This window comes from Rhinopithecus bieti, unplaced genomic scaffold (genome assembly GCF_001698545.2).
Source record: "Rhinopithecus bieti isolate Rb0 unplaced genomic scaffold, ASM169854v2 scaffold_6907, whole genome shotgun sequence".
In the NCBI taxonomy this organism is placed as follows: domain Eukaryota; kingdom Metazoa; phylum Chordata; class Mammalia; order Primates; family Cercopithecidae; genus Rhinopithecus; species Rhinopithecus bieti.
Genome location: NW_016805647.1, coordinates 1,619,892 through 1,634,934, shown reverse-complemented (window position 1 = coordinate 1,634,934; position 15,043 = coordinate 1,619,892). Strand labels below are relative to the sequence as shown.

At 38.9% G+C, this 15,043-nt stretch overlaps 1 protein-coding gene and 1 long non-coding RNA gene across 2 annotated transcripts in view; one reads left to right on the top strand and one right to left on the bottom strand.

Annotated features, from left to right (window-relative positions):
- Positions 1-11,953, top strand: part of CCDC30 (coiled-coil domain containing 30) — a 126,509-nt gene extending 114,556 nt beyond the window's left edge. The window contains 5 exon segments of the mRNA XM_017873228.1: positions 261-397; positions 2,516-2,630; positions 3,964-4,146; positions 11,135-11,202; positions 11,581-11,953. Of these exon segments, the coding sequence (XP_017728717.1) occupies positions 261-397; positions 2,516-2,630; positions 3,964-4,146; positions 11,135-11,202; positions 11,581-11,791 (714 nt within the window). The 3' untranslated portion in view covers positions 11,792-11,953.
- LOC108530379 (uncharacterized) overlaps positions 1-15,043 on the bottom strand; it is a 131,775-nt gene that overhangs the window by 97,479 nt on the left and 19,253 nt on the right. The gene's annotated exons all lie outside the window — the stretch shown is intronic.

Here is a 15,043-nt window from a genome sequence, read left to right as displayed (position 1 = left end):
TATATATATATATATATATAACACATGACATAAAATATATATATGACATATATATATATATGACATAAAATAACCTCTCGAAAACTGAAAAACTATTTAGCTACAATGAATGACAATGTCAGCAAACAGGTAGAAACAGACTAGGGGACAGGAGAAAAAAAGTAAATAAGGGAAGATTTCTGCTAGATTTAGAAACAGGCTTATGCTCTTAAATTTATCATTCTCCTGCTGTGGTAATTAGGAGACTTTCTAATCCCTAGGAGAAGGCAATGCAGGACCAGATCACTGCCCAAAATGATACCCTGCTTCTAGAAAAAAAGAAACTTCAGGAGCAAGTCATAGAGCAAGAACAGTTGATCCACAGCAACAAATGGACGATATCTTCCATCCAGAGCAGGTAGGTGCCATCCTGCCTGGAGCCAATAAACTCCACAAGAGGATGTTTCTCCCTCAACAAAGAGATGGTTCTATAGACTGTCCTTTGAGTTTGTAGCCTACCCTATAACTCTCACTCTGCTATCTGCTGTTTTCAGCAGATCATACAAGTGGCAGAAATTGTTAAAGAGAAAAATATCATGGAGGAGGCTGGTTGGCTATTTAGATAGGCTGTTTCATAATGTCATTGCCTCACTGAGGACTTGGCTGTGTGCATTCTGGCCTGTCATTTTGTGTGTGTTGATCCACATTTTTGTTATTCAATACCTATGGAATTAAGGTAGAATAAGAGAGAATTAGGCTCACAGAAGTAACTTAAATTCATGAAATCCACAGGATACCAGTGTATTAATTTTTAATGAGAAATATTATAAGCAGAAAATAAGTTATATTTCGGCCAGCCTGAGCATTCTCTTTTTCATAGGAGACTTTAATTATAATCAAAGAGAGTGGGTTGATGTTAACGAATAATGTCACCAATAATAATTGGAATGATTAAGATTTGTCTGAGCAATTACTATATGCTAGCTCTCTCATTCATTTAATCCTAACACCAATCCCAGGACAGAGGCACTATTAGCCTTATTTTACAGATAGGAAGCCAAGGTCTAGAGAGGTGAGGGAACTCACCCAGCCCAGTCAGTGACAGAGCAGCATGTGGACCTCAGCAGCCTGGCCCTAGACCATAGCACCATAGTCTGGGGAGAGGACTGCCAAGCAGACTGGAATGTTCTTGTCCACTCCTTTGGGCACACATCTCTGGGCAGGCTTGGAGAATCTCTGATGATCTTTTACTCTCTGTGTCTCCCTTTTAGATGTCCCATATAAATCACTGCTCTTCTCAAACTGTCATAGCTTCTGACAGTCAGGATCTAACATAATTAACTCATTACCTTTGCATTAACATGAATAATCTTTCTACCTTGCCCTACTGATGACACAATCACCTGGACTGGACTTGAATGTTTTCCCTAGAGTAAGTTTCTTCCAAGGAGTATTTTGTCATTTTACAGATAAGGAAACTGAGGCTCAGATTTGTCACAACAGTTTATATTTCATCAGGTTGCTATGCATATTAAATGAGCTAATACATGAAAAGTTTTAAGTGCTTATGGTGTGGGTAGGTTACATTGCATAAAGTACATGGCAAGTACTTGAAACATGGTTGTTGCTACTGCTACTACTATTTCTACTTCACAAGAAATCAGAAGCAGATCAGTATGAGAACAGAACCAGATACAAGCTATGTAGCTACAATATTTGAAGGGATACAGAGCCTCTCTTGTTTCATTCCCATCCCTAAATGGGATCATATCCTTCCTTAAATTTTTCAAGGGCTAGAATTAATACTCTTGTACATGTATTTAATAACCATGTACAGCCCAGAATCTTATTAACTTTTACTTGGTGTATTAGGGTTCTCTTAGAGGGACAGAACAGGAGATATATATATATATATATATATATACACACACACACACACAGACTTCCATATGTGTGTATATATATGTATGTATATATGTAAAGGAGAGTGTGTGTGTGTGTGTATATATATATAAAGAGGAGTTTATTAAGTGTTAACTTACATGATCACAAGGTCCACAATAGGCTATCTGCAAGCTGAGGAGCAAGGAGAGCCAGTCTGGTCCCTACACTGAAGAACTCAGAGTCCTGTGTTCGAGGGCGGGAGGCATCCAGCATGGGAGAAAGATGTAAACTGGGAGGCGAGGCCCGTCTCTCTTTTCACGTTTTCTGCCTCTTTATATTCACTGGAAGCTGATTAGATTAAGGGTCAATCTGCCTTTCCCAGCCCACTGACTCAAATGTTAATCTCTTTTGGTGACACCCTCACAGACACACCCAGGATAATACTTTGTATCCCTCAATCCAATTAAGTTGACACTCAGTATTAATATCACACTTGGTCTTGGAATATGGTGGGAATTATTCTGTCAAACTTGCTTCTAAAATCTGGACAGTGGTCTAAGATCCAGAGCCAGTGGGAAGTGGGATGTAGTTTTGGGTTTTTAGTAATGATACAGAAATTTCTACTCATGCCACTGATTTATGCCATTCTTAGGGTACTTTACATGGATAAAGAAAATAAGCAATTACAGGAAAATAGTCTTCGTCTCACACAGCAGATTGGCTTCTTAGAGCGAATTATAAGGAGCATTCATATTCACAGAGGAGAGGTAAGATGTGTGCTTCCTATTGGGCCTGCCTTTAATGTGAAGTTCGAGTTGCTACGGCTGCTGTGCTGTCTTTTCCCTTCATCTTTATATAGCTGTAGCTGGGCTCTTGGCCTCATGGTAGGCTGTGGCAAAGAGGCTCTTGGCTGCACATCAGGATAGCAGACCCTGAGACTGCTCTTGAACAGCGAGATTTTAGTAAACTATCTCCGCCTGTGTGATCTCCAAGAAATTTGTATATGCCTCATAGCTTCTTCCTTAACACACTGTATTGTCATTGCCCTTTTTCTTCTCTATCTGATTAACTCAGCAGTGAGTTCCTGGAGGGCAAGGAGTGTATCTCATATATTACTGTATCTATGGACAGGTACTCCATAAATATTTGAGAATGAATAAATATTCAGTGTTTTAACATATGTGCCTCATTCTTAATAGCCCTGTTTGCCATGTATGATTCTAACCCCATATGAAAGATGAGCAAATCTGAGGTTCAGCGAAGTAACATGAAGTTTCCTATGGCAAAGAGTCAAGCCTAAAGAGAGCATCTGAGTGAAAGAAAAGCAATTATGTTCCAAAAGTTCAAGCAGACAAGTAGCTAAATACAGAGAGATGCAGAAAATAGTACATGTTCAGATCAGGTCCATAGTCTGTCTGGTAAGCAAGTCAGCAAGAGGAACTTCAATGAACAGAATCATATTCTGAAACCAAGATGGAGGCTGATTACTTTCTTCTCTGGTTTATATCACCTACTAGATGTTTCTTCTCAAGATACTGGACAGTAGATCCTGCTTGTTGATCAGTCTTGCTGTAAGACTTGTTTGGTCTCAGAGAGGTGATTATTTCCAAGCTGTATGAGTGGGTTTTTGGGGTTTTTTTTTTTTCCAATTTTGTCAAAAGTAGAACTGCCAAGTAGTGTGTGTTGATATCCAGTAATTTATGTCTTTCCTTGAGCTACAACTGTTTTCAATTGTCTAGTCATTCATTCTTTTACTTATTCATTCAGCAAATACTTATCAATTCCAAGAAATGGCCTAGGTCCTAAGAATACAAAGATAGTCCCTGTTTTCAGAGGCCTTTGGTCTAGTAGAGAAGGACAGATACATTTGTAAATAAGTCCTATAGTATTACAAGTGCTGAGTTAGAAGACTTAATGGAGTATGTCTGGGACCAATAGCTTTGAGATGTATATTGTTACCCTTGAATCAAGATAAGAAGGATCACATGGGTCAGAACTATAGCACATCAAACTCAATATTCCATATATGTCAAAGGTACTAACTTCTAACATCTTGATACCTATTAGAATAAATAACTCCAAAATTGTTTTTAAACTTAGAATCTTAAGGAGTTTCCTGTTCCAAAATGGTGGCATAGAGGCAAGCTGGCTTCTCTCCCCGCAACAAAGAAACAGAAAGAAATATACAGCACTGAGGTCTGCACCAGCAACAATGCAGAACTCCAGCATGAGGATGAGTCAGTTCCCAAGGCCACCGAGAAGTGGAAACACTCTGAGCAGATGGTAGGAGAATCAAACTTCTGCATCCACAATGCCCTTCCCCCAAATCTGCCAGGCACCCACTGTTTGGAAAATCTCTCAACTTATGGTTTCTACGCTGGAAAAAGTAAAACTGAAGTAGTCAAACAGATTCCCCACTTTCTTGGGTTTCCTAGCCAGAAACCTGTCCTTGTCTTAACCCACGGGGAGTATCACAACTTCCTAAAGGCAGAAATACCGCTGAAGACAGGCATATCCCTGAAATATCCCTGAAACAGAGGAGGTGGGACTCTGCTCTGTAACTCAGCCAAAGAAGACATAAGAGTGGCTGTAGGAGCTATGTCCCCCAGGTCTCCTGGGCATGAACCCCTAGACAGCCTTCCCTCACTGCCAGGATAATCCCTTTGGGACCTCCCCTATTTGGGACAGGCAGTGCTCTGACCATTTACTAGAGCCAAGGTGAACCTGAGCTTAAGGTGCCACCTAGAGCCAAAAAGGAGGCAGGGATCTAGCATTAAAGATTTGGCTGGGTGCGATGGTTCATGCCTGTAATCCACTTTGGAAGGCTGAAGTGGGTGGATCACCTGAGGTCAGGAGTTTGAGACTAGCCTGGCCAACATGGTAAAACCCTGTCTCTACTAAAAATACAAAAAAATTAGCTGGGCGTGGTGGTATGTGCCTGTAATCCCAGTTACTCAGGAGGCTGAGGCAGGAGAATCACTTGAACCTGGGAGGCAGAGGTTGCAGTGAGCCAAGACTGAGCCACTGCACTCCAGCCTGGGTGACAGAGCGAGACTCCATCTCAAAAAAATAAATAAATAAAATCAATACAAAAAAATAAAATTCACCAAGTAGCTGAATGGATAAAGAAATAAAACCCAACTATATGCTGCGCTCAAGAAACCCATCTCACCTATAAAGACACAGAGAATGAAAAGGAGTGGAAAAAGATATTCCATGCAACTGGAAACCAAAGAAGAGCAGGAATAGCTATAGTCATATCAGATAAAATAGACTACAAGTCAAAGACTAAAAACGAGAAGGAGAATAACCTGTATAATGATAAAAGGGCCAATTCAGCAAGTGAATATAACAATTATAAATATCTATGCATCCAACACCAGAGCTCCCAAATATATAAGGCTAATATTAACAGATCTAAAGTGAGAGATAGACTGCAATACAGTATTAGTGGTGACTTTAACACCCAACTCTCCATAATGGACAGATCATCCTAACAGCAAATCAACAAACAGTGGAGTTAAACTACACACTAGACCTACTAGGTCTAACTGACACTTATGGAACATACCCACTGCTGCAGAATACACATTCTTTTCATCAGCACACAGAACATTTTTCAGAATAGACCACATCTTAGACCACAAAACAAGTACGAATTTAAAAAATAGAAATTGTGTCAAGTATCTTCTTTGAACACAATGAAATGAAACTAGAAAACAATAACAGGAAAAACCTTGGAAACTACACAAGCACATGGAAATAAAACAACATACTCTCAAATGACCAATGGGTTAATTAAGAAATTAAGATGGAAAATTTAAAATATCTTGAAACAAATGGAAATGGGAATACAAAATCTATGGGATATGATAAAAGCAATATTGAGGGAAGGTTTTTGTTGTTTGTTTGTTTGTTTGGTTGGTTTTAGACGGAGTTTCACTCTTGTTGCCCAGGTTGGAGTGCAATGGTGCGATCTCAGCTCACCGCAACCTCCGCCTCCTGGGTTCAAGCGATTCTCCTGCCTCAGCCTCCCGAGTAGCTGAGATTACGGGCATGCACCACCATGCCTGGCTAATTTTGTATTTTTAGTAGAGACAAGGTTTCTCTATGTTGGTCAGGCTGGTCTCAAACTCCCGACCTCAGGTGATCCGCCCGCCTCGGCCTCCCAAAGTGCTGGGATTACAGGCCTGAGCCATCATGCCTGACCTTAAGAGGGAAGTTTATAACAATAAACACCTATATCGAAAAAGTGGAAAGACTTCAAATAAACAACCTAAAGATGCACCTCAAGAAATGAGAAAAGCAAAAACAAACCAAACCCAAAATTGATACAAGGAAAGCAATAATAAAGATTAGAGCAGGCTGGGCGCAGTGGCTCACACCTGTAGTCCCAGCACTTTGGGAGGCCAAGGTGGGCGGATCATGAGGCCAGGATATTGAGACCATTCTGGCTAACACAGTGAAATCCCGTCTCTACTAAAAATACAAAAAAATTAGCTGGATGTGGTGGCACGCACCTGTAATTCCAGCTACTCGAGAGGCTGAGGCAGCAGAATCACTTGAACTTGGGAGGTGGAGTTTGCAGTGAGCCGAGATCACACCACTACACTCCAGCCTGGGTGACAGAGCAAGACTGTCTCAAAAGAAAACAAACAAAAAGATTAGAGCAGAAATAAATGAAATTGAGATTAAAAGAACAATACATAAAATCAATGAAACAAAAGTTGGGTTTTTTTTTTTAAGATAAACAAAATCAACACATCTTTAGCTGGACTAACTAAGAAAAAAAAGAGAGAAGACCCAAATAAATAAATCAGAAATGAAAAAGAATAACAACTGAGATCTCAGAAATACAAAGAATCATTAGAGACTATTAGGAATAACCATATGCCAACAAATAGGAAAACCTAGAAGAAATGGATAAATTTCTAGAAACATACAACCTACTAAGATTGAACCATGAAGAAACAGAAAACCTCAACAAACCAATAATGAATCATGAGATCAAAGCCATAATAAAAAGTCTCCCATCAAAGAAGAGATCAGAACCTACTGGATTCACTCCTGAAGTCCACCAAATATTTAAAGAATGAATACCAATCTTACTCAAACTCTTCAAAAAAAATAAAGAGGAGGGAATACTAACAAACTCATTAAATGAGGCCAGCATTACTCAGATGCCAAAACCAGGCAAGAATATAAAAAGATCATTCACCATGATCAAGTGAGATCAAGTTGGCCCAGGAATACAAGGATGGCTCAACATATGCAAATCAATAAGCATGATACCCCACATTAATATAATAAAGGACAAAAACCATATGATCATATTACATACAGAAAAAGCATTTGACAAAATTCAAATCCTTTCATGATAAAAACTCTCAAAAGATTAGGTTTAGAAGAAATATACCTCAATACAATAAAGGCCATGTATGACAAGCCCACAGCTAACATTATACTCAATGGTGAAAAGTTGGAAGCTTTTTCTCAAAGATCAGGAACAAGACAAGGATGCCCATGCTTACCACTTTTATTTCATATATACTGGAAATCTTTGCCAGAGCAATTAGGCAAGAGAAAGAAATAAAAGGCATCCAAATAGGAAAGGAAACAGTGAAATTATGTCTATTTGTTGACAACATGATCTTATATATAGAAATCCCTAAAAACTGTTAGAACTCAAAGCAAATACAGTAAAGTTGCAGGATACAAAATCAACACACCAAAATCAGTAGTGCTTCTATACACCAACAACACATTATCCAAAAATGAAATCAAGAAAATAATACAATTTACAGTAACTACAAAAGAAATAAACTACTTAGGAATAAATTTAACCAAAGAGGTGAAAGATCCGTATACTTAAAACTACAAAACTTTGATGAAATAAATTGAAGAAAACACAATAAATGAAAAGATATTAGTGTTCATCAATTGAAAGAATTAATATTGCTAAAATGCCCATACCACCCAAAGCAACCTATAGGTTCAGTGCAATACCTATGAAAATTCCAATGTCATTTTTCATAGAAATAGAAAAAACAGTCCTAAAATTCATGTGGAACTATAAAACTCGCAAATAGCCAAGGCAATATTCAGCAGAAAGGACAAAGCTGGAGGCCTCATACTACCTGATTTCAAACTATATTACAGGTTGGGTACAGTGGCTCATACTTGTAATCCCAGCACTTTGGGAGGCTGAGGCGGGCAGATTGCTTGAGCCCAGGAGTTTGAGACCAGCTTGTGCCCAGGAGTTCAAGACCAACATGGCAAAACCCCATCTCTACAAAAAAGTAAAAAATTAGCCAGGCATAGTAATCTCAGCTACTTGGGAGGCTGAGGCAAGAGGATTGCTTGAAGCCAGGTAGTAGAGGTTGCAGTAAGCCATGATTGTGCCACTGCACTCTGGCCTGGGTAACAGAACAAGATCCTGTCTAAATATATACATATATATATAACAGAACTACAATAATTAAAACAACATGGAACTGGCATTAAAAGAGACACACAGACCAAATGGAACCACATAGAGAGCCTAAAAACAAACCCAAACATTTACAGCACATTGATTTTTCTTTTTCTGTTGCCCAGGCTGGAGTGCAGTGGTGCAATCATAGCTCACTGCAGCCTCAACTTCCTGGGCTCAAGCAATCCTCCCACCTCAGCCTTCCACGTAGCTGGAACCATAGGTGCACACCATCACACTCAGCTAATTTTTTAAATTTTTTGTAGCAATGGGGTCTTGTCATGTTGCCCAGGCTGGTCTCAAATTCCTGGACTTAAGCAATGCTTCTGCCTTGGCCTCCCAAAATGCTGGGATTTAGGTGTCAGACACCACCCCTGGCCTACAGTCAGTTGATGTTTTGACAAAGGATGAGAATGACATTGAGAATGACATTGACAGTCCCTTCAACAAAACAGTATTGAGAAAATTGGATATCCACATGCAGAAGAATGAAAGTGAACCCTTACCTAACACCACATTAAAAAATCAACTCCAAATGGATTAAAGACTTAAAGACAAGACCTGAAATTGTAAAACTACTAGAAGAACACCACATAGCGAAAAACTACATGATGTTGATCTGGATAACGATTTTTTCAATTTGACACGAAAAGTTCAGGGAACAAAAACAAACATATACAAATGCGATGGGATTACATCAAACTAAAAAGCTTCTGCACAGCAAAAGAAACAATTAACAGAGTGAAGAGGCAACCTATGGATTGGGAGAAAATATCTGTAAGCTACACATCTGATAAGGGATTACTATCCAAAATATATAAGGATCTCAACTCACTAGCAAGAACATAACCCAATTAAAAAGTTGGCAAAGGGCCTGAATAGAGATTTCTCAAAAGAAGACATACAAATGGACAACAGATATATGAAAAAAAAAAAGCTCAACATCATGAATCGTTATGGAAATGCACATTAAAACCACAATGAGATATCACATCACACCTGTCAAAATGACTATTATCAAAAAGATGAAAGATAACGGTAGCCCAACCCTGTAATTCCAGCAGTTTGGGAGGCTGAGGTGGGAAGATTGCTTGAGGTCAGGAGTTCTAGACCAGCCTGGGCAACACAGCAAGACCCTGTATGTACAAAAAAAAGTTTTTGTTTTAATTAGTTGGGTGTAGTGGTGTGCATCTGTGGTTGTAGCTTCTCAGGAGGCTGAGGTGGGAGGATTCCTTAAGCCCAGGAGGTCAAGGCTGCAATGAGCTATGTTCACGCTACTGCACTCCAGCCTTGGTGACAGACCAACACCCTATCTCAACAAACCAAAAATACGAAAGATAATGTGTTGGCAAGGTTGTGGAGAAAAGGGAAACCCTGTACACTGTTGTTTGGAATATAAATTAGTACAGCAATTATGGAAAACTGTGTGGAGTTTCCCCAACAAAGTGAAAATAGAACTACCATACGATCCAGCAATCTTACTTCTGGATTTACATCCAAAGGATTTGAAGTCAGGATGTGATATACACTATGGTGTGTGAAAATGTGGTATATATACACAATAGAATACTATTTAGCCTTAAAAAGGATGGAAATTCTGTCATTTGCAACAACATTGGTGAACCTGGAGGACATTACGCTAAGTGAAAAAAAGCCTGGCACAGAAAAACAAATACCACATCTTCTCACTTAAATGTGGAATCTAAAACAATTGAACACATGTAAGCATAGAGCAAAATGCTGGTTACCAGAGACTGAGGGGTAGGGAGGCAATGGCCAAAGGTGCAACGTTTCAGTTAGACAGGAAGAATAAGTATTTGAGGTGATGGATACGTTAATTACCTCAATTCAATCATTTCATATCATATATCATAGCATCACTTTGTACCCATAAGTATATGCACTTATAATTTGTCAATATTCAATAGTATAAATATAACTTTTAAAAAACTTTCTGACCATCACAATATCCAAGAGAAATAAGAATATATGTCCTACCAGAAACTTGTACATAAATATTCATAGCAGCCTTATTCATAATAACTAAAAAGTGAAAACAGCCCACTCTCCATCACCTGATGAATGGACAAACAAAATGTGTTTTATCCAAACACTGGAATATTATTCAGCCATAAAAGACATAAAGTATTAATTCTTACTATAACATAATGAACCTTGAAAACATGATATTTTAAAGAAGGCAGACATAAAAGGCCACATATTATATGATTCCATTTATATGAAACATCCAGAATAAGGAAATCCATAAAGACAGAAAGTATATTAGTGATTGCCAAGGATTTGGGGGAGGAATAAATGGGGAGTAGACTGCTCCCGGGTATGGGCTTTTTTGGGGGCTGATGAAAATGTTCTGGAATTAGATAGTGGTGATGGTTGCATAACTGTGTGAGTACATTAGAAAGCACTGAATTGAACCCACTAAAAGGGAAAACTTTATAGTATGTGAGTTACTTCTCAACAAAGCTGTTATTTTAAAAATAAATTTTCTGCAATATCTCCAAAATATATGTAACAAAAGAAAGAAGCAAGGTGAAGATAGTATGTATAGTACCATGTGTAAAACTAGATAGACAGATATAGATAGATTGTCTATCAATAGATATAGATTATATAGAGAGTGAAGAGGGCAACCAGCTTTTCATTCTATACCCTTTTATGTTTTTCATTGTTTCTACTATGTGGAGGTATTATATCTATTATATACATATTTTTTCTAGGGTCATATAGCTAATGATTTATCACTATAACTTTTCACATTCATCCTTTCTTTACTTTTAGGAAACAACAATTAGTGACATCCTTGAATCTGAAGTAGTGAATGAAATATTGCCTTTATCAAACTCCAGGTTAGTAAAGTTAAGACAAGTAAAGTCAAGTCTATCTGAGATGGACTCTCAGCCATGCCTGAGAGTCGTGGCTGCCTAACTAGTCCTGGATTGCTGGCTTGAGAAGGCATAGCATTCTGGGGTCATTTTCTCTACATGAATTATTTGAGTCTTCTTCCAATTCTTCCCCTTGCCATTCCTTCATCCCTAAACCCCACAGAATCCTGACTTAAGGTAGGAAATAAAATATGAACATAGGTTTAAGGTAAATTTTATTTGGCTTTCTTTGTGTAAGAGTTGCAAAAAATTGAAATTCTGTCAATGCCTGTATCCCTGCAACCCCAAACTGCTACCAGGAAACTCTGTCTACATGATGTCCTCACATATGGCCTTTCTTAGTTTTTCAGGAAAAGGTTTGGTAGAGTCATTTGTAAATCTTCAAGAGACTGATGAGATTAAGTCAAAAGAAGCAATGGCAAGTTCAAAGTCCCCTGAAAAGTCCCCTGAGGATCTTGTGTGTTCACGGAATTCTGAGGCAGGATACATAAATGTGACTTCTCTGAAAGAGACACACGGTATACAAGAACAAGACCAAAAGTCAGAACTATAAAATCACTAGTGCCTAAAGCTATACTGAACAAAACTGCTAACTTAAAGCCTGGACAAAAGATGAACCATGACATTGAGAAGAGTTACCACAGATCCCAAATGGATATCAGCCAAGAGTCTCCAAAATTGCTGATAAATTCATTAAAGCAATTCTAAAAATGGATTTCTCAAGTTTGTTTGATATCTTCAGATGCCTTGTATTGACCAAAATATTTACTTTAGTTCAATGATTTATTTAGGTTTCTCTTCAGCAGAGCACATGTATGGTTAATTAAGCATTCTTTCCTATTATCGTGGGTATCTTTTATGATTTTTTTAAAGAGTAAAAACAATACAGTCACATTAAAGCAAATTTTGTTTTTAAAAAAACCCTCCTAGGATGGGCGCAGTGGCTTACACCTGTAATCCCAGCACTTTGGGAGGCTGAGGTGGGCAGATCACGAGGTCAGGAGATCGAGACCATTCTGGTTAACACAGTGAAACCCCGTCTGTCCTAAAAACACAAAAAAATTAGCCAGGCGTGGTGGTGGGTGCCTGTAGTCCCAGCTACTCAGGAGGCTGAGGCAGGAGACTGGGTGAACCTGGGAGGCAGAGCTTGCAGTGAGCCGAGATAGCACCACTGCACTCCAGCCAGGGAAACAGAGCAAGACTCCATCTCAAAAAAAACACAAAAAACAAAACAAAACAAAACCCTCCTATAATACCACAAGCTTCTTTTTTTTTTTGAGACGGAGTCTCACTCTGTCACCCAGGCTGAAGTGCAGTGGCATGATCTCCGCTCACTGCAACCTCCGCCTCCTCCCGGGTTCAACCAATTCTCCTGCCTCAGCCTCCCAAGTAGCTGGGATTATAGGCACCTGCCACCACACCCAGCTAATTTTGTATTTTAGTAGAGACGAGGTTTCACCATGTTGGCCAGGCTGGTCTCGAACTCCTGACCTCAGGTGATCTACGTGCCTTGGCCTCCCGAAGTGCTGGGATTATACCAATACCACAATCTTAACTATTTTTATTTTACAATTATTCCCTTTTGGTCCTAATTCAACTGCATATATTCTAAATTGTTATTATTATAATATTGTATATTCATTTTCACAGTTTGATTTTTAATTTACTGTATATACCATGGAAACATTTTCAATAGACATATGATATTCAATCATGTTGATGTTCTATAATTATTTTTATGGGAAAAGTTTTAAATGTTTAATGAAGAAGATTTAGAGCAATACATTATTTAAAAGTGGACAGGAGGTTGGGTGCGGTGGCTCACACCTGTAATCCCAGCACTTTGGGATGCTAAGGTGGGCGGATCACCTGAGGTCAGGAGTTCGAGACCAGCTTGGCCAACATGGGGAAACCCCATCTGTAACCAAACTACAAAAACAATTAGCCAGATGTGGTGGTACGTGCGCTTCTATTCCCAGCTACTGGGGAGGCTGAGGCAGGAGAATCGCTTGAACCTGAGAGGCAGAGGTTGCAGTGAGCGGAGATTGCACCACTGCACTCCAGCCTGGGTGACAGAGCAAGAATTCATCTCAAAAAAAATAATAATAATAAAATAAAATAAAAGTGGACAAGAAAATACCAAGAGCTTTTCCTGGAGGAGGGGGTATGAGAAGTGAGTTCACATAAACCCCATTACATAGAAACTACCCCTAAATATTTCCAAATAGGAGTACAAAGTAGGTGAACAGTCTCCAACTCATCTTTAGTGTAGTGGGACTGCTTCTTCAGAAAAGATCAGCCACACTCACATCCATGTCACCAGTCAGGGTGGGACAGCACTGCTCAGTATCTCTGAGGATGTGGATGTTCTGTAAATTACATGTTCTCATGTTCTCTTGTTTGGCATTTATGTTGTTTTTTTTTTTTTTTTTTTTTTTTTTGAGACAGGGTCTCACTCTCTCACGCAGGCTGGAGTGCAGTGGTGTGACTGAGCAGCCTCAACCTCCCACGCTTAAGTGATCCTCCCTCCTCAGCCTCTCCCAAGTACAGGCACATGCTACCATGCCTGGCTCATTTTTGTACTTTTTGTAAAGACAAGGTCTCACTCTGTTGCTTAAGCTGGTCTCAAATTTCTAGGCTCAAGTGAGTCTCCCACCTCAGCCTCCTAAGGTGATAGGATTATAGGCATGAGCCTCTATGGTTTTACTTTTTTGCTATTTAAGATTATGCTGTGTTGAAGGTCTTTGTGCATGTAGTTCTTTTCTTCTTTTGAATTATTCCAGAAAACAAATTTGCATGATTGGACTGAGTCAAAGGATATAAATGTTAATATTGCTCTAGGACATCACTTCCTTGCTTTAAAAAAGGGTTCTGCCTGGCCAGTTGCAGTGGCTCACACCTGTAATCCCAGCATTTTAGGAGGCTGAGGTGGGCGGATCTCTTGAGGCCAGGAGTTCAAGACCAGCCAGGATGGCAAAACCCTGTCTCTACTAAAAATACAAAAATTAGCCGCGTGTGGTGGTGCATACCTATAGTCCCTGCTATGCAGGAGGCTGAGGCACGAGAATCGCCTGAATCCGAGAGGTGGAAGTTGCAGTGAGCTGAGACCACTCTACTGTACTCCAGCCTGGGCAAAAAGTGAGACTCTGTCTCAAAATAAATAAATAACAATAATAATAAATAAATAATAACATAAATAAAAAAGTGTGTCAACATACTGTTTTCACAGTCAAGTTACTCAACCTCCTTGAGCCTCAATTTCTTGATTCATAAAATGGGAACAATAATAGTTATCTATCCTATAGGGTTGTGAGGACCAAATGAAATGAAGCATGTAAAGTATTTAGCACTTAGTAACTGCTTAATAAATGCTAGCTATCATCATTTATTTTCACTAGCAGTTTATCAATGTATTATTTTTTCCACAACCTCATCAACATTGGGTATTATCAATTTTAAATATTTATTCTAAAACAGTTGGTATAAAATTATACTGAAGCATGACTGCTGCTGTTCCTTTTCTCCCTCTTCCCCTTTCTTCTTTTTCATTTGGAGGCGACCAAGAGGAGATGATCAGTAACCAGGAATAAAAATGACCCTTTAAATTGAGACACACTGGATTTTTATATGTAATTCTTGCTTCCTCCGACGACAGAGCTAGAAAAGATGATCAAAGGACCTAGGAAATAATAACTACTATATTAAATGCATGCTGTTATATCGAATGAGTCTTGCCCAAGGTCCCCTTCTTTCACTAAATTCATTGAATCTATATTTACCTACTATGTGCTATTCAGTAGGAGAC